The sequence below is a fragment of the Pelodiscus sinensis genome, chromosome 27 (assembly GCF_049634645.1).
Source record: "Pelodiscus sinensis isolate JC-2024 chromosome 27, ASM4963464v1, whole genome shotgun sequence".
Classification (NCBI taxonomy): Eukaryota; Metazoa; Chordata; order Testudines; family Trionychidae; genus Pelodiscus; species Pelodiscus sinensis.
Genome location: NC_134737.1, coordinates 1,242,166 through 1,268,768, shown reverse-complemented (window position 1 = coordinate 1,268,768; position 26,603 = coordinate 1,242,166). Strand labels below are relative to the sequence as shown.

Here is a 26,603-nt window from a genome sequence, read left to right as displayed (position 1 = left end):
CAGGGTTCTGCATCAGGGGACAGGGACTCCTCCGGGGACAACTCCCCCTCCTTCCTGCCAAGAAGGGAAGCCCTGGTGCATGCCTCCTCTAGGGACGACTCCCGCCTTCCCCCCGCAGAGGAGGAAAAGCCCTGACACTCACCTCCTCTGGGGACTCCTCAACCTGCCCTGTCCCACAAGTTCCCAGCACACCACAGACCTGGGGAGGGGAGCAGCCAGCGCACTTTCAGAACCCCCAGAAGTGGCATGCAGCTGCTGGACTTCCATCCACCCCGCGGGAAGCTGCTGCTACCTCCATTGTTGCTGGAGGTAGGTAGTGGGGCTTCTTGGTGGTGGGGGGAAATCGGGGGAAGGGGAGAACATCTCGCGATCAACTGGTCGATTGTGATCGACGGGTTGGTGACCACGGATGTAACTCTTCCCTCCAGCACTCCTCTCCGGCTTTCATAGAGGTTCTTCACTTTTCGTCATTTGTCCCAGTAGCCTTTTGCATTCTAGAGTATGTGAATTCTACTCCATTCTCCAGTAGCCCTTCTAGAATGGACTCAGTTGTGTACCAACCAAAACTGTGGGCGAGTGGAGGAGCCTGGAATTCATGCAGGCAGATAGCCCTTTTCTTACCTCTACTTATTAATGAAAACTTGGGAGTGTAAGCCAGGAGTAAATGTTGATCTTTGTCAGGGGTCGAGGGGGGTGAGGGTGGAATGCCTCCAAGGCATGTCCTTGCAATAAGGCCAGACAGCCCTGTGATGAACTCTGGCATAGCTGAGAAAAGGAATGTAATATAATATTCCATACTAGAAGCAGTAATATGCTTTCCTGTACCTTACAGTGCATAATTACTTGTGGTGTTTTGAATTATTACCCAGAAATGCATTTACCTAACACATTCCTAGCAACATTGGGCTGGAATATCTGAGACATTTTCCACTATAAGCCCCTAATTTTCAGAATTTGCAACTGAACTGTAAACGTTTCTTCCAAGCTAACAAGCCTTTTAGGATTTCTGAGAGCTTTTTGTTGGAATATGGTTTACTCTGCTCTTTGAGTGGCAGTCGCCTTGTATTTCAAAACATGGTCAGAGTTTTCATAAGTAATTTGATCAGACATGCAGTAAACGTGTTTTCTGTGTAGAAGACAGGTTTGCTTTGGTAAAGGCTACTAAGAAAGGTTTTATTCAAATGTCATTATATGTTAATTATCGGTTTCTGATATTCCAGCTCTGATAAAATATTGAATAGATGAGTCCTTTTAATACAGTTTCAGGAACCATTTGTAACCTTTCCCTGAGATTTTATCTGCTCCACTATGAATTAACCCTCTCCTGGCCGTAGCACCTGCATGGTCCCTGCTGGGTTGGGCTCAAATGCTGTTCACAGTGGAGCTGGAGATGCGGGGCAGGCATCATGCTGATCTTTCTGATTGTCCCTCCAAAGCATTTAATGGTCATGTAACAATCTGCCCTGTGGTTCTGCCTACCTGGCATTGCTCCTGCCTTTACCAGGTGACAGTCTAACCATCTGTGTTTGATTCACCAACCTAGTCTGTGCTGGCATTCCTAGAATAGTTAGCTTAGCAGGAAGTTCCTCCATGGAAGGAGGATGAACTCCACTAAATACCTTCATTTATGGAAATGTTGCTAGAAATCTCCACTCCTCTTTGAACCCCTTCATCACAGCATCCACCTTGCACATTGCTGTCAGCCAGCACGGCACAAACATGCCCAGTAGCTTATCCTAAGGAAAACAGAAATTCTGTTTCTACTGAAATTTTAAATTAAGAACCCTGGGTTCTCACTCAGAGCTGGCAGCAAGAGCTGCTGTTTACTGAGAGAAGTCAGAAATGCTCAGAACAGCAGTTCATTCTTTTGTGCTGCTTACTCCTGTGACACCCCACTGTGGGTTTTGTAGAGGTCTGTCTGTAATTCTGCTTTGTTTGACTTTATTAGAGCACCGCGGCCCCCCTTCAGGAACAAACTCTGCCAGACAAAGTCCGGCCCCACAGCACAGACCCATAGGAACAGCAGCAGCAGACAGGTAGGAGGCCTTTGTTTTCAGACAGATGGGAACCAGAGCTGAACAAAGAGTGCACCTGGCTGGCGTGACAGCCCCAGCCTAAGTCATCCTTGGGCCAATCCATGTACAGAGGTGAAGGGGAGGGAGGAAACAACTGTGTCACATTCCTCATGTCGTGCAGCAAGCACTCAGCTCCGTGCATGGGAGTACCATCCAGGGCACCGCCTTTGCCTGCATCAAAGAAAGGCACAAATGCACCATCATTCTGGGCATTTAACAAGCGTGTTACATTGTGTGACCTCAAGAACACCGTTATCAGCCTGGCCTTTCTTGTCTTGTGTAACCATTAGAGTTCACGTATGCACCGTCTTCGGCACATGTGGTGGTGACCAGTAACAGATGCACAGCCAATGCTCACTCCTAGTAAAGACTCCTTGTTCTGTTACAGAAGAGGGTTGGGGAGGAATTGGAAATGTCATTCCTGTATGGCTAGGCAGGAGGCAGAGCTCTAAGACCAGCTGTGATCAGAGAGGAGCCTCCATCCCTTCAGCACTGAGTGGAAATGACCCAAAAAACTCCCACCGAATCAATGGTTCATGGGGCCCTGGGGAGCACTAGGATGCACTGGCTGTGAAACATGGGAAGCAGTTATGGAGGACAACGAATAGACGTACATGCTGGTTCCACTGATGTTTCCCGTATCTGTAGTATCCTGTTTGTTTCTTAGCCTTACCCTGGGCACTACTACTACTCTGCTTACCGGCGTCAGTCAAAATGAACCTATGCAGTTATAAAGTCTTGATGGGGTCATTGTACCATTCTTTGCAGTGAGGAGTCTTTTTCTGGAGGGTGCTCACTGCTTTTTTTCTAATCATTGTGATGGTGGGAGGAGGTCTGGGACTAAATCCTCATAAGTGATTTGTTTCCTGCATTTTGCATATTTGTTACGTTACTCAGAAGTACCCAGTCATGTTCCATCTGTGTGTGACCTGGGGACACTTGAACTAGACATAATAGACTATTGAGACTTCCCACACCTCCCTCTCAGATGACAGAGATGGATTCCAACAAGGACAGAGTATGGAATACAGAGAGTGAGACTAAATTCCTACTTTTTGTACTTGTTATAGCCTTTTGGTTTACAGAAGACCTCTAGCATCAGATGTTCCTAACTTGGGAATGAAATAGCTGATGCAACTCCTTGTGCCCACCAACAGTCAGATATAACTGACGATCAGCTGTTGAGGTGCTGCAGTGGGATAAGGCTATAAATTACAGCTGATGAAGAAACAAACTACTGTTAAATACGGTTTGAAATATATCAACTTTGCATAAGAAAATCAAATTGTTATACAACTGATGTTTCTTGCTGGTCCATCCAGTAGTTACTGATAGCAAGTCATTGCTGCAGATTGACTCAGTTTCCATATAAACGTGACCACAGTAACGTAACCTTTTTTCTTCCATCAATTGCAGGGGAGTTATAGAAGATGAAGCTGGAAGAGAACTTTCCAACAGTTATAGGCTTCCCTGGCCTGAGCATAAGTACTTGTCCCAGCCCGATGGCAGTGTTCTCTCAGTTGTAGGCAGCCGTCATTCTCAGGTAGACACTTATCCCGAGCAGCCAAGAGTCTGCAAGATGCTGGTGGTACTGAAGTCCTAAAATTCAACTGCCACTTACATTTGTATGCTAATAGGATAGGCTTAAGTTATAAACTTTAGTCTAGCTAAATATTGCTGATCATTATAGTTCTGAAACAAACAAATCACCTGTGAAATTGAACTACTGTAAAGTCTTAGGAACATTCTGTATGGGGGAAAAAAACAGTTCATACATATTTAAGACTCTTAGAATGAAACTGCTCTGCAGATTTTGGCTGGGTATGATTTTGCCTCCTACCGAATCATGGGTGTTTGTGATGAGTCAGATTAAACTGCATGTTACAATTAATTAAAACCATATCCCTTTCTAGCTCTGTATTAATACCTGGCCTGCATACGAAACTGAAGTGATTTCTCTGGTTTTATTAAATTTCCTTTTCTGAAAATGCAGGAAATAACAAGTTAAAATTCCTCAGTTCACAATTCTTTGCCTTGCTTATCTCTTTCTTATGCAGAGTCTTGGCTGTTATCCAGTGGAACTGGAAAGAGGCCCTCGAGGTTTTGGATTCAGTCTTCGCGGCGGAAAGGAGTACAACATGGGTTTATTCATCCTTCGACTAGCTGAGGATGGGCCTGCCATTAAGGATGGAAGAATTCATGTGAGTGTTCACTGATGAATTCAAAGAGGTTAGATGGTCAAATAATTTGTTTTCTTGCAAGTGTCTCTTTGCACACATGGAATTGTTGTTTCCAACAATGAATTCTTCTCGATAGACAGTAGTTTACCAGAATGAGTGACTTAGTTGGAGGCTGACTAGAAGTAGCACAAGGAGATGCAAGTCTGTAGGAAAGTTCCCAGAGTGCAGGTCAATGTTGGTTTGTGAGAGCTCTAACCCTTCTGTGTCTATGCTCAGCTTAGAATTGTAACATTTCCAAGCCAAGCCCCTGCCCTACCAAGGTGTTCCCTACTGTTAATTCTTTTGTGTTGCTTCTAAGGATCGGTGGGTTTAAATATTGTCCCTAAACAAACCAAATACATGCAAAGGGCAATGGCAGCAGCATGGCAATTATGTCCATAACATGACTTTTTACCGACTGGAGCACAGAACTGAGAATCAGGCCCTCTGAGTTCTGATTCCCTTCCTACTAGGAACTTGTGCTAGGATCCTTTCTTTACACAAGTCCCTTCATCTTGTTCTGTGTCAATTTTGTAGCCTGCAAAATGAAGGTGGCAATGGGCCAATGACTATTCACAGCAGTTAACTAGTTTTACAGTTCTCTGAACTCTCGCGTCAGCTTTATAAACTCTCTGTCTATTGAGGATGCTGTTTGAGTTCTGTCCTCAAAAATGACCTCGGCATGCTTCCCTGCTTTGTCCCATCAATCCTTTGTGCCAGAGAATGGTTGGGCAGTGGGGTAAACTTGACAGAATTATTCATAGTGAAACAAATGTCAAATATTCATCCTGACACTGAAACTCATCTTTCTTTGGTTATACTTAAGTGATATTCTTATTTGTCAGTGGAGCCAGGGGGCCAGATATTGTGTAATAAGATCTTTTCTTTCTCTACAGAGAGGAAAAAAAAACTCTGGTGTCCTCCCTGTTCTTCCTCTCAAGACATTTTAATTGGCTGCTTGCACCCAGCTTTTTGCTGGTCAGCTAAACTTAGGGGATGCATTTTATTCATGGTTATTGGGTTTAGCAGGGTTCCTTCTGTTGTAGCAGTGTGTATGGAACAGCCCAATCCTAGAGGCAGATATTGTTCCATGTCAGACCTCCATGCTCGCTCACTAACAGGGTGCAATTAGCTAGACTGTTTCCCAGGGGGCACCAGTGGATTAGCTGGGTACCTACCCTGTGTGAGAGAGGCATATTTAGCTGCTTAGTCAGTGTCGCACCTGAACTACAGCATCCTGAAACATGAGTTCATAATGGGACAGCCTCATCCCTGTGGCCAGGCAGCAGGTATGTGCGCCCACTAGACTCTGAAGTGAAAAAGTTGGTAAATTTGCTTTCCATGTCTACTGGGCTCTGGCCATGCATATAGATGGATAAAATTGGGATCTATTTATCATCACTGTGCAGCTTCAGCAGTGGTAGCCGCAATGGCAGCACTAATGTAGCATAAACACCCAAATCTGTACCAGTGTTTCCACTGGAGCCAAATCCCACTGGGAATCGTTAACCTGAGGACCAGTAAGGCCTTGGTGGTGGTGGTGGTAGTGGTGGTATACTCCATCTGCTGGAAAATATTTGCAACCATCCTCCTTGTGGTACCTGACTCTATTGCAAGGGCCACTTTTCATAGCTTCTGTTGCAGAGTTCAGAGGGATGACCGGAATTAATGCTGTGGCAAACATAAGGAGTGATGTTACATGAGAGGCAGGAGGTACCATATTCTCCTGGCCAGGGCAGAATGGCTGCGTGCCTAGATAGCTTGTTCCCTATTCTGTGCTTTCCTGTTTTTTACCAGTTCAGCCCCTGAAATGGCCCTTGGCTGTCCCCAGCCTCAATTTCATACTTTCAGAGGAGCTTTCCAGAGACAGACACAAAGTTTGTAAGCTGGTCTGAACATTAGATGGTAAAACAGCACCTTTGTCCCAAATGTTTTTTATTCTTCTAATTCGCTTATTATTGTATTAGCTCACCCTGATCTCAGGGTTCTCTGTGGGATTGTGTAAAACTTTAATTCCTGCAATAGTAACTAACCACCTTCAAGAACATTTTTATTTTATTCATGGTTATTGGGTTTAGCAGGGTTCCTTCTGTTGTAGCAGTTTGTAAAACTGCCTCAGTTTAACAACTCACCTCAGATGCATGAGTTTTAAACCACAAGTTTTGTGCAGTAGTGACATCTAGTGGCAAATCAATTGAATTGCAAGATGGACCTCATGAACCCAATGCTTTGATAGTCTGACATCCATTATCAGATATGTTTGTTAATTTGCATTTTAGTCCTTAAAGATGATATCTCACTACTCAGGAATGAGCTAGTATTGTCATGCAGTGCTTTCTCACTCAGAATAATAAATCCATTCTTTTATGGGAAACCTAGGGGCAACCCAATCAACTATATTAATAAACGGATGTTTGGCTGTTTACTTTAGAATAATTATATCCCTTACAACAATTTATTTAAGTACCTCCCCAACATGATTTTAAGTAGCTTCATTTGCAAGTCTTGACATCAGAGCATCAACAAATTACTTTTATAGATAAAGATTTATTCAAGACCAGAGATTTATCTATTAAACATTTATCCAATGGAAAATTAACTTCAAGGACCTGAGATCTTTCCATGAAGCCCACGCAGCAGAATATCTACACAAAGAACTCACTGAACATCTAGGTAGTTAAATTACATTAATATGTTAATGGCTATAGGACAGAGCATAAAGGACTAGGCAAAAGAAAAGTTTGATTCTGGCTTCTCCTATACTGAAAATCCACTAACAGCAGCAGTGTTTCATGAAGTTTAACGTGGTTGGTATTGTCTCTGCAGGTTGGTGACCAGATTGTTGAAATCAATGGTGAACCCACGCAAGGTATCACTCACACACGAGCTATTGAGCTGATTCAAGCAGGTGGAAATAAAGTTCTTCTTCTTCTAAGACCAGGGACTGGCTTGATACCAGACCACAGTAAGTTACAAGTTATGCCAGTTTGTTTGAGGGGATGGAGAAAGGTGATTAAAAGAAATGTGAACTAATGTCTAAAGAGGTTGGATGCTATAGTGCTGGTGCACTAAAACCATTTAGCACTATCCTTCCATTTCTGCTGACTTTCAGGCTACCTGTTTCCATACAAGCACAAATACTGTGCCCCCAAAAAATCCAAATGGTTTCAGTGAAATAACTATTATGTAGTAACACCTGGAAAGACAAACACAAAATGTAATGTTATTGCAAGTATTCTTTAGGCCATGATTTTCTTCTGATGAGGCCTACCATCAACAGTTTTAGAGTACTGTTCTCTACAGGTGTGATAATTAAAAACACAGTTGGCTTTGACATTTGACTGAAAATTTCACGTGGTATAGGGCTGTTGTCAAATTCACAGCAAAGATTTCTGTGATTATGAACTTTCTAAACTATAAAATGTTAATTTTTTTTCAAAAACAGCTTCTGAAAGAGTGAAGGGCTTGCTCTTGAAACAGAAAGCTCCTAATTGTGACTGCTGTCTGACATGCAAAAATCAAGCCCAAATCTATAAGCAAATTGCTTGGACAGAAATGCATGCAAGGCAGTGTAAACAGAACTGCTAATATGGGAGTGACTTTAGGGCGTGCTCCAAAATCACAAATCAAAACTATTTGTGGCCATTGCAGTCTTTCAAAGCAGGGCACTTTGAGAACAAAAGAATGTATTCCTCCCAATTCCAATTCTATCTTTTTAGCCCGGTGCAGCTGCAATCAGGCTTTCACCAGAAACATATTTAAACCATGTGTAGGTAGTTAAGCTTTCCACAAGAAACCTTAGAGCTGTTTTGCTTTTTCATGAAGTTATAAATGTAGTAGCAGCCATCAGTAATATTCCATATCTTCCTTACCCACTGCCTGGCCTAAGTGCAGCCATGAAAGGGGGGAGAGTGGCATTTTTATACTATCACTATATTGGCTACTGTGTTCTGCATTTGGATTATATGCTTTCCGTGAGATCTTTTCCTTTCAATGATTTTGGTATATAGTCCTGGGCTTTTTCTCTTCCTTATTCAGGTCTGGCTCCTTCCAGTTTGTGCTCCTACATGAAACCTGAGCAACATTAAGACTTTCAGTGCTTTTCTTGGTCTTTCCTTAAAGACTTGGTAAATCTGCATGTCTTGTGATTCATTTTTTTCTTTTTAAGAACAATGCTATAAACCTCACCTTCTCCCTATTTTAATTTTTTTCTTTTGGCATTCATTGCAATACTGTAGGTTAGGTATTTTTAATTTGTGATTCTGCTGCGTGAGGCCTAAAGCTATGATGAACCTCCATGTTCAGTTAACGCAAATCTAACAAGCCCTTACCAGCCTCAAAGATCTTACGAACATTCCAACCTTGTATTTTTCCAAAAATGATGTTCCATTAGCCATAACTTAAATTTTCAGCTCCTCAAAATTGTTTTGTTTAGTGTATTGTGTGTGTTGTATTTTGTTGTTTAAAAAAAAAAAACCTGACATGTAAAAAGCTAGAGTGTTTAGATCATTTTGGATGTTCATTACTATTAAACAATTTAGATAAGTGTGAATATTGGTTAAATATTTGTGACAAATTACTCTGCTCCATTTCCAGGTGATGGAGAGAGTTTTAATCTATCATCTGCAAATATAATATATGATGAACAGTCACCATTACCCACCTCTGAAGCATGTGATTTACCAGTATTGGAAGATATTTTAATGAATGTTCATGTATCTGAGAAACTGGAAGACGTGAAAAACACTGTGCCTGAAAAGAAAAGCACTTTAATGGGAAACCACTCTGAGCTGAAGGACATGAAGAGATGGGATCTGCCGATCAGTTCAGGGAATAAGCCGACAACAAATCATTTGGAATTAATAACTGATGACATTAAGAGAGGCAGATCTGAGAGTCCAAAAAAACTGGGCATACCTGGAGAATCTCAGCAGGCAGGGCTCCATGTTCCAAAAAAAGATGAGAGAAACAAAACATCTAGCAATCTCATGAACCACTCTGAGAGCCCCAGGAGACATGAGAATATACACTCAGAAATCAATGTGAAAGAAACTTCCAGGGGAAGCCAAGACAAATCTGTCAGTCCCCACAAGCATCCCAAAAAAGGAGAAAGCAGGGACAAATTAGAAGAGTTACCAGATTATCGAGATAAAATAGCTGCTGATACTGTGACTACTGAGCAGTTCGAAGATGGAAATGAAAAATCAGTCAAACAAGACACAAACCAGAACATTTCTGCAAGAAATGACACGTTCTCTCAAGAGAGAAAAAACCTAAGAACAGATGAAAAGATTCTTCCATTAAATAAGACTAATGAGCCTAGGAAAACAGTAAATGAAGATGAAACAGTAATGCAAGTCAGTACTGGAGAGCCAAGTTGTAGAAACTTCAAAACTACCAGTCTTTCTGGTAGTTCACAGCTTTCTCAAGAGAAACAAAATAGGCTTGAAACACAAGATCCAGTTACTCTGATTAAAGACCGTACGGAAAAAGACTTGGAGCCAATTGATGAAACCAAAGATGGTGGAATTTCAAAACCTGAAAGCAGCTCTCCAATCAAGAAAACACCAATAACTCCTGGACCTTGGAAGGTACCAAGTGCACGTAAAGTCACACAAGCAACAGGTGTCACTGAAAAACGGGTTTAACTGACAAACTTTTTTAGAACACATTTTAATCAGGTTTCTAATCTAGTCAAAAGTATCTTTTCCACAAAGTTTGTCATTTTTCAGAAACTACACCTATCAAGGATGGAAAATACATTTAAGTACAAATTAAATAAGCTGCATGAAGGACCTTTTGGATTGCTTACAAGCAAGTCTCTTCTATAAGCTGCTGTCCCTTCATCCTTTTGAAGGCAGTGTCCTGCTGCTCTCAACATTGCACTGCTAAGGCTTTCTCAGATAGTATTGTGAGTGTCTGAACAAAATTTCTTAATGCCTGTATTGCCAATGTGATCATGACTCACTTCTTGTGCCAAGTTATCTACTGTAGCCAATTTAATCCGTCTCATGTTTCCCCAGACACAGCCCAGACTGTTTGAAAATAGCTATTTTCTCAAAGGCATGCTGCATGTTTGTATAGAGAAATACTTCAAGTTTTCATGACTTCAGTAAGAAGTTGTGTACTGGTTCTGTCAACTTCAGGGCAGCAAATGAGCCACTGATGCTACCCCACAGGATTCTTTTCTTAAAGTTTCTAATACCTAATGAGAAATTTTAAAAGAGAATTGCATTTTGGTGTGATGAATGAGGTATTGCAGTTATGCTTCCTATTAGCAAAAAAAATTTTAAATCATATGAGGGACTTATTGTAATTATCTACAGAACACCACAACATCACTTTGATGAAATTCTGCCTGTTAAGTTGGTGTCAAAACATGCATTAGCTTCAGTGGGGCCAGGATTTCACCTTGTCTGTTCTATGGATATGATTGGATTCATTGTGATGGCTTTCCACCTCTGTCTGGTACTTTGTCAGAATGCCACATAGAATTTGTTTTAATAACCCTTGGAAATGTCCTGTCCTCACCTGTAAAACTAAACGGATACGTAAAACCAGTATTTGAAACAACAACTCCTGTTGTTGCAAACTAAGAACAAACAGCTTCTCTAGAAAGTCCTTCTTACCTGTGCCTACTATTAGAAGTCTCCTCTGTTATTTGGGTCTTTTTTTTTTTTTTTTTTTTTTGAGTGAGAAATAGATGACATACAGGGTACATGAGATTTAATATCTATGGTTTGGGCTTTAAAATATGTATTTAAGTAAAATTGAGGAATGTTAAACAAGATATTTGTATATCAGTCATGTAATTACCTATAGGAATAGCAGTCAGCAGAAGTTTCAGGAAATAACTTACTCAGTAGCATTCTTAATGGATTTGATTTCCTGATATGTGCTAGGTTCTCAATGACTGCAAATCAGGCAGTTAAAGGAGCCAGACAGGTTCACAAAAGCAGAGCCAAAAAAAGGTAAGGCAAGTCCAGATCAGTTGCCTGGACCCTCATGTTAGATTGACAACTTATAACATTTCTTTTTCTATTTTTAATGGTTAAGTCTCAATTAGCCTCACTCAATTTGAAAAAATCAATTTAAATTTAAGTTAAAGACTTTAGAAATAGACAACTACTCAGCAGCAGGCCTAAATGAACAGTTCTAAAATAGATTCTCAAGCACCTCTGTCCTTTGCTGCTTCACATTATGAATCCATCAGTTTGCTGTAGCATAAAATGTACAAAATCCTCAATATTGTAAAGTATGATTGTGATATACTTGAGTTAGCCTATGTAGATATTAATCCTGTATTCTTGACTGAAACCTGTGGGATCCTCTCTTCAGTAAGAGTTGTATGCACCTGTTCTAACCATTGAGTATAGTACCAAATTCAGAGAAAGTAATACTATGATGAATTAGCACCATTGAAATGGTTAAGTACCCATCCATCCAAATGCTGTTTTCTAATTGTTAACATTGTGACCAGATTTGGTGTCCTCTGTTTGTGAGTCTCTTTTCCAAAAAACTTGTATCTGTACTTACTGTATAAGATGACTTAGCAATGTGGCCTTGGAATGCTAGGCAACAGATGGATGTACTGGATGTAAATGTTTATATATTGTACAGCACCTTTATATATACTTCTGAGATTCTGACTAGAGACCTGTAAATTGCTCATTATTTTTTATATAGATATATTAAAAAGAAACTCCCATTCAGAGCCTGCTCATTCTTGTACTGTAAAATGTTAGTGGTCTATCATTTTACAATGACACCAGACTGCCTTAGCTAAACAGCCCAGTTTACCTATAAACATCCATATTTTCCACTGAAATTTCATTTGTCGTCTGCAAATTACCTTGCCTCCTTTGAGTAAAGCATGCTCAACCACAGTTCTGCAAAACACAGTAACAACTGTTTGATGTAGTTTGCTGCCATGGGTTTATTTGTATTTTAAAATGTCACTTTTTACATTTTTACTTCTTTTCATTGTACAGAAAATAGCTTTGCATAAACAATTTACTACAAAAAGTGACCTATGTCATTGTCCCTTTATGGTGTGAGATGGAACAGTGGAGTTTAAGGTATCCTTTTCTTTGGCAATATTAATCTAATGAGTTACTTACTATTTCCTAATTTATTAGAAACCAGTGTGAGGAAAACACAAGCTGCACTTACAGCACAATTTCTCCTCAGGAGACTTCTTTCCTTGTGCCATTTGTGAAGATTGTTACAGCTCTCATACTGAAAGGGAGGTTATCACATTCCTCCTTCTCTCTCATTTTCAGTCAGTCCTTACCATAGAGCCCCATTTACTCCTTTGTCCAAGGCGCGGTATCAGTAGTGTTGCATAAAAAGCAGCTATACTTTCAGGAGGCTGTGCGTTAGAACAGCGGATTCTTCTGTTCTTCCACATCTCTGAATACTTACCTGTATTAGAAAGGTAAGGCACTATAGAAGTAGAAAGCATTAATATTTTCCAGAATGCTTTCACTACTGTATTAATCCACCTCAAAGCTCTATAATCAAGTCATTACCAAAGATTTAAGTGTTACATGTAGCTGTTACTTATTGTTTTCTAGCTGCCAGCAGCCTGGTAAAAAGGTGTTTTATATGTTAATACTTTATAGATTGACCAGTCCTAGCAAACAAGTGTTATCATATTCCCTCCTGGAGCATGCTTTGCTTGTTCTATTAGGTCTTATCATTCAAGAGTAATGAGTTTTGAAGAACAATTATATGAAAACTATCATCTCTTCCAGCATGTGCACCTGAGTGGCTTTAATGTTGTGAAACTGAAAGCCTTAACTGCTAAGTGCCATAGGAGGTAATAGTTATCTTGGGTGGACTTACTTTCATAAAAGGTTGCAGTAACTCAGGAAAAAGGGGCAAAGTCCAAAGCGGACTTTGCCTCTGCAGCCTGGAGGCATTTAATGAACATGTGACTTAAAGTAAATACTACATACATGCACCTGTCTATCAAATAGGGCCCTGGAGGAAGCTGTAGCTGAAAGAAAGAGCAACAGGGATGAGCTCTAATATGTAAACTAAAAAGGCATCAATTGAGAAGAATTTTGAAATCTACCCCTAAGTACTTGTAATGTTCTGCTCAGCTGTAATGCATTTAGCCTGCATAGTTATTAGCAAAGCTAGTTCTCATGTCCAGGCCTTAAAACCATATTTTAACAAATGAAGAGCTTGCTTACAACAAAGCAGTAATTGGGCGTTACATTACTGACTCACTGCAGTGAAATTAAGGTCTCATGTTAGCAGAGCAAATGGAGATCTGCCTCCGCACCTTCACTGTGTAACAAAGCCAGTCTGCTGCACTAACTGGTCAATCCATATACAAATGGGCTTTAACAAGGCCAGGGACATGCAAGCTGTTTTATGCAGATTCCCACACTATTTTCCTACTGTTTTGATGCCCTTACTTAATAGGGATATGGCCTTACAAGAGTGTGGCTCTGCTGACAGAGCAATCAAGTTTTGTTTACTTAGTTTACAAGTCCTGGGCCACCCATACAAATTAAACTAGTTTATTCTATAGGCTCTGAAACTCAACAATGTGAGAGAACCTCTTTAAGACACACATGTGTAAGAAATGTGCCCAAATTTAGGACCACCTCTGCCTCAAGCCAATGTCTTGCTCTATCCAGTGTGCCCTTCTGATAATCCATCCACCATTGAGAAGGCTGAGCCTTGATAGCTGGCCAGTTCAGGATTTGATTTTCCATAACTGAAAATACACATTAGGAATTAGTACTGAGCTGAGAGTTTAAATAAACAAATCAAGAAATCTTTTGAATGAATTAATGCCATTGTAAAAAAGGAGCAGCTGCTTGTCTAGACAGCAAGAACGCATACTAGTACATAAATAATGGGTTAGATACCCAATAAAGGAACCGTCTTTGAAGCTCTGCTTCTGAGGCAGCCAAAAGCTTATAATAAGACTGTCTACTACAGCACAAAAACCTGTTTGTGTGCTCATCTGAATTTATTCACTCACTATTCCTGCTGTCCTAACATTGAGTGGGTTTGCCCAAAACAGAGAAGAGGGGGAAACAAGTGAAGAGACAACCACAATGGCAAAACCAGAATTAAACCCATAAGTTAATTAGGTATCCTGTCTTACTAGAACATGCTCCTTGCCATCACAAGTGGCAGTTGCACTTACTCTGATATTGAAGCCAAGAAGATCACTTATAACACCTGAGATGGCAGACAAGATCACAACTCGTGTGATGTTGTAGATTAAAGGGTTCATAGTCAGGCCGTAGAGTCTAAATGGTGTATCTAACTCCTGTAATGAAAACATGTAAATTAAACCTAGATCCAGTTATCACCAATATTTTCAACTACTCTAATAGCCTGCTATACCCTAGACTGGATACATGAGGCATCTCAGGCTTCAGCCCTGAGGTGTCCTTTACTGACCCCATCATAAATATGGAGAATCTTCTCTAGGGCAACAATTGTACTATGCACTGTGCAAAGAAAGCACCCCAGAAAACTTACAGGCTACGACACAGAGGCAGACATGGAAGCAATGAGATGATATTGGTCAGCATGATAGGCACATGAGTGAACTAAACTTATCTTTTTGGGGAATCATAAGACTTAAGGACAGGAACTCACCTTTAGTAGCTTTGTGGACAGTTTTAAAACATTGTTCACGAGAGAAAGCTGTTCCTTCTTGTTTGGCTTCTTTTCCATTTTTAGGTATAAGTTGATCTGTGACAAACAGGTATTTTGGAGCACATGTTACATCCAAGCACTTCACCCAAGATACTGCTGTTACAGCATAGGGACCAGAGTCAGTTGTACAGGTCTATGCAAAAGTACCAATACCACCCTGTCCATTAAATGCTGTTAATTTTGTCTTCACATGCAGGATTAATACATTAACAGAATCATCCAATTTTTCCCCAGAGTGCCATGGTTTTTCTCATCCCTAACAGTCAATCAAAAATGGAAACACTCAGAATTTGGGCCTGGCTAACAGGCTTTCTTCCTTTAAAGCCTGCTGTAATTGTACTCCATTATGCACAAATACAATTAACAGATGACTAAGGCGGCCCTAAGTTGACATGGAGAGTTCATTTGAACTGCAGACCATTTTTATATTAGACAACAGTAAGCCTAAGGGTAGGTGAACTGCAGCTGACATACCTGTTCAGTGAGCAGGACTGAAATATTACTGTATTTTTTGTTGGTTTCCGAGCCCAGTGATGCCAGGCGCAGCAGAAAAAGCAGCAGAGCTGTTTCCCAGATCAGGAATTCCCAGTTGTAAGCTGCACTCAGGAATGTTTTGTGGCCTTTTAAAACCTGTTTTAAACAAAAAAAAAAAATTGGCAGGAACTGAAAATATTCCTATTCACCTACCATAAACTTATATATATGAGAGTGAGTCTATCACTCTGAGTGAGTCTGTTTGAGAACTCCCTCTTCCTAAACCATAAAAGCTAGAACTATCAAATTGGGAATGCAGCTTCCTCTTATCATAACTTCAGGCTGTCCTGGACCAGCCTGGGGGCTCCTGCTGGATCAGGGAGCAGCCACAGGCTATTGCCACCCCCTGCAACCTCATGCTGAGCCCCCTGGATCCTGAACCCCTTGCTCTGAAGGGCCTGAGCAGCATCAGGTAAATCTTCTAGTACATGAATAAAAGTAGGATAGTCTATACCAACTATCAGCCTGATTAATACATGTCATCCTCTATTATGACCATGGCAGCTCTGTTCCACAATTACTGTGCACAGTCAGATGTAACTGCCAAATTGTGCTATATCCGTAATCATGAAGTTACACAACAGCAGCTGGCTTATCTAGGCACCACCACTGCAAAATAGTGTAAAGGAAAGCAGAAAGTGTTGGTGCCCTTTATCCCCTACCACCTGCTACCTAGATACACAGGAGTGCTGCCCAATGTAAATATATTTTGATTGTTAGAGGAACTAGTTTGATGAGTCTTTCCCTCAGCACACATAAAACTCAATCCCAGCACTGCAAAGCCAAAGTTGTGATGTGCAGCTACTTAGCAAGCATGAGCCTTCATCTGCAGCACAATGAAACCATTCTGCCAACTGTTGCTAACAACTATACTACTGAAAAAAGCAAGGGAGCCTTTCCTCTGCTTAAGGACTAAAATCCACCTAGAAACCTGTTGCCAATTATATTCAATGGAAGAATTCTTTCACTGGCTTTTTATTGCTCTCGAACATAAATGTGGAAATCTCACCTGTGCACAGCATATGAAAGCAATTGATAGAGCCAATAAAAAGACTGAAGATACAACTACATCCACAGATCGTTGGGGGCCTCTCCTCTGTGGAAACAAACATTTAGTAAAATTTGTGAAGCCTTTTGAACTTCAGTAAAAGACAGCAGAAAACACACCAATAGTATTTAGCTACGCAGCCACCTTCAACTAACTTTGTTTACACCGTTTGCTTTAGTCTGTTAACATTTTAAACTCACTTTCACTCTTTGGATCAGAACGTACCTTTAGATAAGAACGCAGCGATAACCAAATCTTAATATTCTCCACTTTCTTGAGTCTGAAGTGGGGGATTTCATACTTCCTGGCTTTCCGAGCAGATGTTATGTGACTAAAAAGCTTGGCAAACAAGAACCTCTGCAAAAGAAAAATGTGTTACTAATGAAAATCCACATAATGGTCTCTTCTAAATGTTAGCATCCATATGGTACTTGACTTATTATGTACCTCACATAATATATAATACTATATATATAATATATAGTAATATCTATATCTATATATAAAAAAAATACGCTCAACAACTTCTGTGGTTACCACTGGTAGCAAATACATTTCTGTACAAGAGGAAGCCATGAGAGCTTTAGTATTGATCTCAATTACAGGATACCAATCATGCCTATGCCACATCTGTATCAACAGTAGCAAACTCTCAAAACTGCTGGCCCCCTTCCCTTGTGGATGAATATGACCGATACAAACACACATCCATGTGATATGGGCCCATCAGACCATGCATCTCTTGGTCAATCAAGTCCAGCCAAGCAATAGTCTTCCACCGGGATCATATTATTTCCTGGGGGGCACATTTTTCATTCTAAGACAAGTCTCCTAACTATCGGCTTCACAGTACATATAGCGCTAGTAACTTTTCCAGATTGCTCCAATTTGCCTTACTTGTAACATAGCAAGTACTTAAAGGTTAATTTCCTTTCAGCAATACAAAGAAAAAAAACAAGTTCCAAGACTAATTCCTGGTGGAAGGTAATGTCATTTCAGCTTTCTTAGTAGAAGCCACAGCGCACCAAAATATCCCAGCATTCCCTAAACCTGCACAGCATCTTGCTGCTCCCAAACACAAGTCTCAGCAGTCACTTTAAGATGGGAATCAATGACAGCAGCTTGAACCTTGCAACAGAGATGTGTATGTTCATGAAAGATAACTGAACATTTAGACAAACCTGTTTGTATGTTCTCTCAGCAACACACATCATAAAGAAAAACATCCAAGTCAGGCAGAGACGCTCAAAGAAGTTAATCACAGCCAAGATGATGACAGGGGTGATGATAGGAGCGCCACAAAAAATATTCAAAAGCTCCAACACTGAAATGGATCGCAGCTGTTCAAGATTCTTTGTATGGAAGAGCCGGTAGAGGAAAGGAAGAAACGCTAACCCAACGGTGACAAGGTTACCCAGCATCTGATAGCCTACTCCCTGCTGATAGGCATTTACCTGGAGAATAGGGAAAGGTCATTAGCAGTATGCAGGCTAAAACTATTGTTTAAAATGACAGTAAGAGGTTAAAAACCAATGGTGAAAACCTCCACTAGCAATCCTATGTGTAAGTATATACGTATCCTCCCGCTTCGACAGACATTTAAAAAGAAACCGTGTTTTGGAGTGGCTGTAAGATAACGGTTATGTTCAGCCATTGCACACGTCATCTCTCCAGTCACTCACCACTGGAAGGATTCTTCCATGGAGTGTAACAGCACACAGCAAACGAGCAAGGCTGAACCAGAAAAATCAAGAAAAAACAAAAAGTGAAAGTGTGGCATAAAATGATTCCATATAATGACCACTTCTTCCCCCTTGTAATGATCTGTCCATCTCCCTCCTCTCCAGGGCCCTCTCTCACCTACCTTGAGTAAAAAAAAAAATCTCACTTCTGAGAAAGGTACAAGGCTGAGCAAAACAGAGCAGCAACCATGAGTCACAAATTTTAATTACACCAAACCTTCTAACTCCCGGTCACTCAGGACAGGGAGTGCTGCTTGCTTCATGCAGACATCTACTGATGAAAGGTGCTATGTAAGAGCTAGATATTTTGTTTCTCAGATCAGAAATCATATCCTCCACTTCAAATTAATGTACTTTATGCTCTCTAGAATGACTAGTTAAGAGTATTTAGGGCCATCTTTAATAAAAGGTGCTTGGACCTGTCAAGTTTGCAGGTGCATCACAATTTAGAGCATAGCTATACTATGTAGTTGTTGCCAAAAAAGCAGCTTGACAACTAAATTATGTAAGTATATGCACTACTGTGTTTTTCCTTCCATAGTAACTTGCCCACTACACCATCCTAGTAAGTTCACCTCATTGACATGTGCAAGGCTTAGGTTACTTGCATCACCTGTTGGGCTCCTGGCAGCTGGAGCCATGAAATTACCATTAATTGTTCTGCAGGGAGTTCACAGTGAAATCAGATGCAACCCAGCTTGCTCCCCCACCCCCGCCCCACTCTGCAGGGAGCTTGCTTCATGGGGAGTTCAGAGCTGAGAACCTGGGCTATTAGTGCCCCCTCTCCTCCTTAGATAAGTGTTTCTGGTGAGGACACATGCCACTGACATGAGGTAGAGTGGACATGAACAACTGCAGTAATTACTTCAGGGCCCCCCTTATCCTTCCTATGTCCCAAGGGTGCCAGGTCAACCCATCAAAAGCTGGGGAAGGGCGGGGCTCGAAGTCAATCTAACTTATGCCAATTAACTGTGTAGTTCATGGTTATAACCTTAGAAAGCAGGAGAGGGGAATCAGTCCTTACTCTGCTCATGATGATCCCGCTGATCTCCAGCACAGACATGTCCACCTTCTTGCACTCATTTCCTTCCCAGATCAGGGCACTTACTTTTGCAGATGCAGGGCTTGTATTCTGAAGCCAGAACAAATGGTTCTGGAGAAGAAAATGCAAGAGTACTACAACATACTAAAAACATCGCTCAACTAGATACAGGAAATGGTTTCAAAATAGGCAGCATTTTTACTGAAAATGTCTGAATATAGTTTAAAATTATTTCAACATTGAAACTACACTTATCAAAGCAGACAATCTGCTTTTATTTATAGCTGATTTCTCACAAGGCCCTGAAAATAAGAATGACCAGGCTGGGTCAGACCAAAGGTCCATCTAGCCCAGTGTCCTGTTTTCTGATAGAGGTCAGTCCCAGATGCTTCTGAGAGAATGAACAGCACAAGTAATCAAGTGATCCACACACACAAACACTTTGCCCATTCCCAGTTTCTAGCAAACAAATTAGAGACTCCAATCCTGCCCAAAAGCCATTGATGGACCTATCCTCCATGATTTTATCTAGTTCTTTTTCAACCCTGTTGTTATCTTAACCTTCACAACATCCTCTGGCGCAGAGTTCCACAGGACTGTGCATGGTGTGAACAAATTCTTGCTTTTTTAAACCTGCTGCCTATTAATTTCATTTGGAGACTTTTTTCTTTTATGAGAAGGAATAAATAGCACTTATCTACTTTCTCCACACCAGTCATGGTTTTTATTAATGCTCTCATATCCCCCTGCCCTGGTCATCTTTTCCAAACTGAAAAGTCCGAGTCTTACTAATCTCTCCTCATATGGAAGCTGTTCTACACTCCCTTGCCATTTTTCGCCCTTTTCTGAACACTTTTCCAATCCCAATATATCTTTGAGATGGGGTGACAAGTTTCGCATGCAGTATTCCAGGTCTGGGAGTAACATGCACTGATATAGGGGCAATATGGTATTTTCTATCTTATTCATAACCCTTTCTGAATGATTCCCATCACTGCTAGCTTTTTTCAATGCTGCTGCATATAGAATCATAGAACACTAGAACTGGAAGAGACCATCTATCTAGTACTGTCTAGACCAACCCTGATAATGTCTATCCAACCTGCTTTGAAATATCTCCAGAGATGGAGATTCCACAGCCTCGCTAGGAAACTTATTCCAGTGTTTAACCACCCTGGCAGGTAGGAAGTTTTTCCTAATGTCCAACCTAAATCTCCCTTGCTGCAGTTTAAGCCCATTGCTTCTTGTCCTATCCTCAGAGGCCAAGGAGAATAATTTTTCTGCCTCCTCCTTGTGCACCCTTTTAGATATCTGAAAAACACTATCACGCCCCTCTCAGTCTTCTCCTTTCCACACCAAACAAGCCCAATTCTTTCAGTCTTCCTTCATAGGTCATGTTCTCTTCAACCTTTAATCATTCTTGTTGCTCTTCTCTGGACCTCCTCCAATTTCTCCTCATCTTTTTTGAAATGAGGTGCCCAGAACAGGACACAATGGAATGGATGTTTTCAGAGATCTCCATAATGACTAAGATCTTTCTTGAGTGAATTTCTACCCTAGGGCTACGTCTAGACTGGCCCCTAATTCCGGAAAAGTCATGCAAAGCAGGTAAGTCAGAATAGGGAAATCCGCGGGGGATTTAAAGAAACATGTCTGCCGCTTTTTTCCCGGCTCGGGGAAAAGCCGGAAAAAAGCGTCTAGAATGGCGCGATCCTCCGGAATAAAGCCCTTTTCCAGAGGATCTCTTATTCCTACTTTCAAGTAGGAATAAGAGATCCTCTGGAAAAGGGCTTTATTCCGGAGGATCGCGCCATTCTAGATGCTTTTTTCCGGCTTTTCCCCGAGCCTGGGAAAAAAGCGGCGGACATGTTTATTTAAATCCCGCGGGGGATATTTAAATCCCCTGCAGATTTCCCTTTTCTGACTTACCTGCTTTGCATGACTTTTCCGGAATTAGGGGCCAGTCTAGACGTAGCCTCTGACTGTATATTTATAGTTGGGATTGTCTTCCCATGTGCTTCACTTTGCATTTATCAACATTGCATTTCATCTGCCATTTTGTTACCCAGTCTCACAGTTTTATGAGATCCCATTAACTCTCAATCTGCTTTGGGCTTAACTTTGTAAGCTTTGGGGGGAGCTGAGTTAATCTGTACAGGATAAACTTAAAAACCAACAAATCGTCTGGTAACACTTTATAGACTAACAAAACATGTAGATGGGATTGTGTGTCCATGTAGCTTTCATGGACACAGCCCACTTCTTCAGATGACTAGACTTATGAGTTTAGGATCTGCAGACCCAAAATAAATAGGGAAGAAAGAAGAGGGGGGAAGGAAACAAGAAGCAGAGGGTATGAAAATATCAAAGGGAAAATCATGTAGGCAGAACTGGTAACCTATAAGCACCTAAAGATTGGATAGTTAAAAGAAGCAGATAAGGATCACAGGATAGTAATTAGATAGATTGTGTTAGAACCCTTTCTACACACACAAAGAGCTGTTGGCATCTTCATTAAATGTTAGGTTGATAATGTTCCAGCCATCTGTTATCTCGATTGAGGAGGTAATCAGTGTGAGAATTGAATTTGCGGATGAATTGTGATTCCAACACCTCTCTGTGTATTTGGCTTGTAGAATTAGTTTGTGACAAGACAGCCACCTGTAGATCTTTTAAAGACTGATTAGGTAGATGGAAGTGTTGACCAACAGATTTCTGTATGTTCCCTTTACGTATATCTGATTTGTGTCCATTGATTCTTTCCCATAGGGACTGTCTCATTTCTCCTATCTATCAATCAATCAATCAGTGGGGCATTGCTGGCATTTGATGACATAGATCAAATTACTGGATGAACAGTTAAATGAGCCTTTGATTTGGTAGCTTATGTTGTTGGTTCCAATGATGAGTTTGCATGTATATATACATGGGCAGAGTTGACACCACGGCTGATTGCAGGGTTGGGTTCCTGGATGCTTATGATATGGTTGTGTAGCATGGTGACAGGAAAGAATTCATTTCAGGTTGGGGGGGGTGTCTGTAAGCAAGAATAGGCTTCCCCCTGCCCCAAGGCCTCAGATGTGTTGCAGATTGTGTATAATGCATTGGAGGGGTTTGAGTTGTGGACTGTAAGTAATGACAAGTGGAATTCTGTTTTCTCTTTTGGGTCTGTCTTGAAGTAGTTCGTGTCTGGGTACTTTTTTGGCTCTGTCAACCTGTTTTTTCAGTTCTCCCGGTGGATATTGTTTTAGGAATGCTCTATAAAGATCCTGTAGGTGTTTGTCTCTTCTGTGGGATCGGAGCAAATCCAGTTGTATCTTAGGGCTTGGCTGTAACCAACAGATTGAGAAACGTGTCTGGGATGGAAGCTGGAGGCATGAAGGTAAGTGTAGCTGTCAGAGGGTTTCCGGTATAGAGTGGTGGAAATTTGTCCATTATTTATAGGTTTGTATCAGCCTGTTTGCCACCTCACGGTTTACCCCTTTTTCCAGATCATTCAGGAATACGTTGCAAAGCGCTGGACTCAGAACAGATTCCTGGGGGAACTATTTCTCTCTCTATTCTGAAAATTGACAATTTATTTTTACTTTTTATTTCCTTTTAACCAGATAGTGATCCATGAGTGAACATTCCCTCTTATGCCATGGCAGCTTACTTTGCTTAAGAGCCCTTGGTAAGGGGCCTTGTCAAAAGGTTTCTGAGAGTCCCAAGAACACTATCCACCTATCTGCTTGTTGACCCCTCAAAGAATTCCTCTAGGCTGGTAATGCATCGATTTTTCCCTTACAAAAACATTTACTTTTTCCCAACAAATTATGTCCATCTATGTCTGATAAATCTGATAGTTTCAACCAAGTTGCCTGGTATGGAAGTTAGGCTTACTGGCCTGTAACTGGAGCCTTTCAAAAAATTGCCATCCCATTAGCTATTCTCCAGATATCTGGTACAGAAGGGGATTTAAATGGTAAGTTACAAACTGCAGTTGTTAGCTGTGCAGTTTCACATGGGTGTTCATATCCTCTGGTTCGGGTAACTTTGTTTTGTTTATCGTTCTAAAACCTCCCCTAACAGAACCTCAATCTGAGAGAGTTCCCCAGATTTATAACCTAACAAGAATGGCTCATATTTAGGAATTTTCTTCTCCTCCTCTGCCATTAAGACCAATGCAAAAAAGTCATTTAGTCCTCAAGTGCTCCTTTATCAGCTCAAGCAGCCAGTTGCCCCACTGGGTGTTTAGCAGGCTTCCTGCCTATTTTCCACAGTAGGATATCACTTCCACTTTTTAAAGAATGCCTTTTTACCTCTCATTGCTTCTCGTAGTTTACCCAGGGTACCCTTTTTGGTCTTTTTTTAATTTGGGGTATACATTTAAATTGAGCTTCTATTACAAGAGTGGACAAAATATGGCCTGGGAGCTAGACAGAGCTTGCCAAGAGGTGCATCCAGCCCTTGGGTGCAGTGGGAGCTTCCTGCCTGCCCTGCCCCCACATGATGCTCAGAACAGTTCTCTGAACCCTGTGAGCTGGGCAGGAGCTGAGAGGGAAGGAGAGGTTTTGTATGCTGCCCCCACCCCCAGCATAATCTTGCAGTGCCCACTGGCCGGTTTCCAGCCAATGGGAGCTGTCTATTTGCAGGACAGGCAGCACATGAAGTGCTCACAGCATTTAGAAAGGCACAGAGAGCCCCCACCTGCCTGAGGAACCCGCTGGGCAGGGCTGCTGGCTGGGAACAGCCCAGGTAAGTGCCTCTTGGCCAGAGGCTGCCTCTGGCACCCTAACTTCCTACCCAACCTTCTGTCCCCCCACAACCCAAACTCTGCTCCCTTGTTCTTTCACCCATTCGTCCTCCCAGACCCTGCACCCCCTCCTTGAGGTCACAACCTCTGCCCAGGTCTTGCACCCCATCCCCTATTCCCAGTTGTCAATGCCTCCTGCCCTGTGTCACAACCCCCTCACAGACCCTGCACCCCTCCCACACCTGTTCCCCAGGTCAGAATGCCCTTCTGCACCCATTATCTTTTCCTGGACCCTGCACCCCAGTCTTCTGACCCACATCACAACCCCCTCTTCCTCCCAAACACCCTCCCATATCCCGACCCCCTCCATGAAGTTTGCAAGGATTTCACTTTGGACACTATCTTTTAATTTAACTTCCTAATTTGTGTTGTTCCCCTTTCTTAAATTAAATACTACTGTGGTGTTCCCTGCTGGATGTTAAGTTTATGTTGTTGTCACTATTACCAAGCATCCCAGGTATAGTCTCATCTTGGACCAGATCCTGTGTTTCACTTATGACTGAGTCAATAATTGCCTCTGATCTTGTGGATTCCAAGATCAGCTGCTCCAAGAAGCAGTCATATAAGGTGACAAGAAGCTTTCTCTGCATCCCACCCTGAGGTAACATACCCAGTCAATATTATTATTACTGAGGGTTTTTTATGGCTTCTATCTACTTGCACATTTCACAATCACTCTATTAGGTGTAGTAATAGCACCCAAAGCGATAGTACAGGAATACTGAAGACGGAAAAATTAGATTCAACAAGTGAGAAGTTATGATTCATATACATTCTCTTGAACTAGGAGGATATAAATAACAAAACAACAAAGTATCTTCCCATCTAAGTTTTACAGGCTACATTGATGCTTTCACAGCAAGAATTGCTGTAGCTGGGGTCCTGAACTTCCACGCTATTTCCCTCAGGGTACTTTTGCTAACTAGAATCCCAAAGGTCAAGTCTATGCACCAGATCATTCCTGCATCCTATCCAACACTTCCCTCGTTTGTTTTTACATTCTTAGACGGGTACAAGTTATATCGAAAGAAAAATATTTCACGGGTGTCTCATTTATTACAAGTAGTTGAACAGACCTGTTGGAAAACATCCTCTTTCAAGTCCCGTTTACTTCCTTTTACATTCCCTTCCTCGCTGTCACTGGTGTAGGAAGAACGGCACTCTGGCCCATGCAGAAGGTCATCCCAGAGCATATCCTCTGTCTCGGAGTCATGGCGGGTGCTTTCAGAGTCTCTCCGAGATACGCTGCAGCTCCGGGACCCACTGCTAAAACAAGACCTTGATTCCTTTAAAGAAAAAGGAAGTTTTACACAAGTAACTTCTCCATACTGATATATAATAGAATATCTATAGAATACTGAGCCTTCAGTCACCAAAAATCAGCTTTCAGTCTTCAAGTTCAGATCACAACCACACGGTCAAGCCAAGCCAACCTCAGAACAGAAAGGACCATTTCTACAAAGCGCTGTGAGTTTGTTGCAAAAACATCAACAAGCTATTAATGTTCTCACCTTCAATTTCATGAAAACTCTGAAGACCAAGAAAATGGAACCAGAATTTATAATACATTAGTAGTTTTGCCTTCATTGTGGGACAGAGTTTAGTGAGCATTTATATAGCTAGAGTCGAGATTTTTCCTGATTTCTTTGAAAAACAGAATTAATTTTTAGAGTGCCTGATGTTTAGTCCAGTGCAATCTTATCCTGCCAACAGCCAAGTCTCTAATGAACAGTGATCAGAGGCCTCTGAGCATATGCTCATATGCTGATGCCAGTAGAATTTCATAAATTGAATAAAAGTTCAAAATTCAGAGCACTGAAAAGAAGTTAAGAGTTTTTGTTAATGGTGTGTCAGGTACAATGCTCTAAAAACTCAGCTATTAGCTGGAGGACACAATTTTCATCTAAGTTTTTCCAACCTGGAAAGACTACATAGTCGGCAGTCGTGGCCTCTCCTGCCTGCTGGTAATGCTGAATTATTATTAGCCAGTTGTCTGAGACACCTGTAGCCTTCCTGTCTTGCAGCAACCACTATGCCTTCCAGACTTCGCAAGCAATAGACAATGGCATCAAATACAAGTGCTTGGCATTGGGAACAAATCTCATACACATCTATTATGATCCACAAGCATGGAGAAGCTCTTAGAATTGAGATTTTTTTGTATCTGACCATAACACAGGACTGTATAAGAGTATTAACAGGGAAATGGATCAGTAGAAAACCAAGGAAGCATTGACTAACAGTCCAGGATTCCTAGTAGGCTGCTTAAAGCTCTAGAATGAAGACTGATCAACACATTTGCTCCTCTGGAACTGTGAGATGCATTTGTGGAACACAGAACCTACTCAAACTGGTCTGAGACTATGAAACTAGCTCCTTGGAGCTAAGGACCATCAAAAAATTCATCACTTTCTGCTCCAACACACAACAGTGGGTATATTTAACAAAAAAGTACC

The 26,603-nt window shown here is 41.4% G+C and overlaps 2 protein-coding genes across 11 annotated transcripts in view; one reads left to right on the top strand and one right to left on the bottom strand.

The window, feature by feature from the left end:
• The window catches only part of MAGI3 (membrane associated guanylate kinase, WW and PDZ domain containing 3), a 200,100-nt gene extending 188,094 nt beyond the window's left edge, over positions 1-12,006 (top strand). For 3 of the 4 annotated variants that reach the window (XM_075910273.1, XM_075910272.1, XM_075910271.1), the window contains 5 exons: positions 1,949-2,036; positions 3,492-3,618; positions 4,133-4,276; positions 7,121-7,259; positions 8,891-12,006. In XM_075910273.1, the coding sequence (XP_075766388.1) occupies positions 1,949-2,036; positions 3,492-3,618; positions 4,133-4,276; positions 7,121-7,259; positions 8,891-9,942 (1,550 nt within the window). In that variant the 3' untranslated portion in view covers positions 9,943-12,006. Of the gene's footprint in view, positions 1-1,948; positions 2,037-3,491; positions 3,619-4,132; positions 4,277-7,120; positions 7,260-8,332; positions 8,422-8,890 lie in introns of all 4 variants that reach the window. The other variant, XM_075910274.1, reaches the window with a different exon arrangement.
• The window catches only part of PHTF1 (putative homeodomain transcription factor 1), a 44,539-nt gene continuing 19,966 nt past the window's right edge, over positions 2,031-26,603 (bottom strand). For 4 of the 7 annotated variants that reach the window (XM_075910280.1, XM_075910285.1, XM_075910284.1 and 1 more), the window contains 9 exons: positions 25,224-25,433; positions 19,335-19,463; positions 17,750-18,022; positions 16,794-16,925; positions 16,530-16,616; positions 15,461-15,616; positions 14,927-15,022; positions 14,466-14,591; positions 7,229-7,490 (listed from right to left, as the gene is read on the bottom strand). In XM_075910280.1, the coding sequence (XP_075766395.1) occupies positions 7,347-7,490; positions 14,466-14,591; positions 14,927-15,022; positions 15,461-15,616; positions 16,530-16,616; positions 16,794-16,925; positions 17,750-18,022; positions 19,335-19,463; positions 25,224-25,433 (1,353 nt within the window). In that variant the 3' untranslated portion in view covers positions 7,229-7,346. Of the gene's footprint in view, positions 2,247-7,228; positions 7,491-12,212; positions 14,028-14,465; positions 14,592-14,926; positions 15,023-15,460; positions 15,617-16,529; positions 16,617-16,793; positions 16,926-17,749; positions 18,023-19,334; positions 19,464-25,223; positions 25,434-26,603 lie in introns of those variants that run through there. The other 3 variants (XM_075910282.1, XM_075910283.1, XM_075910281.1) reach the window with 3 other exon arrangements.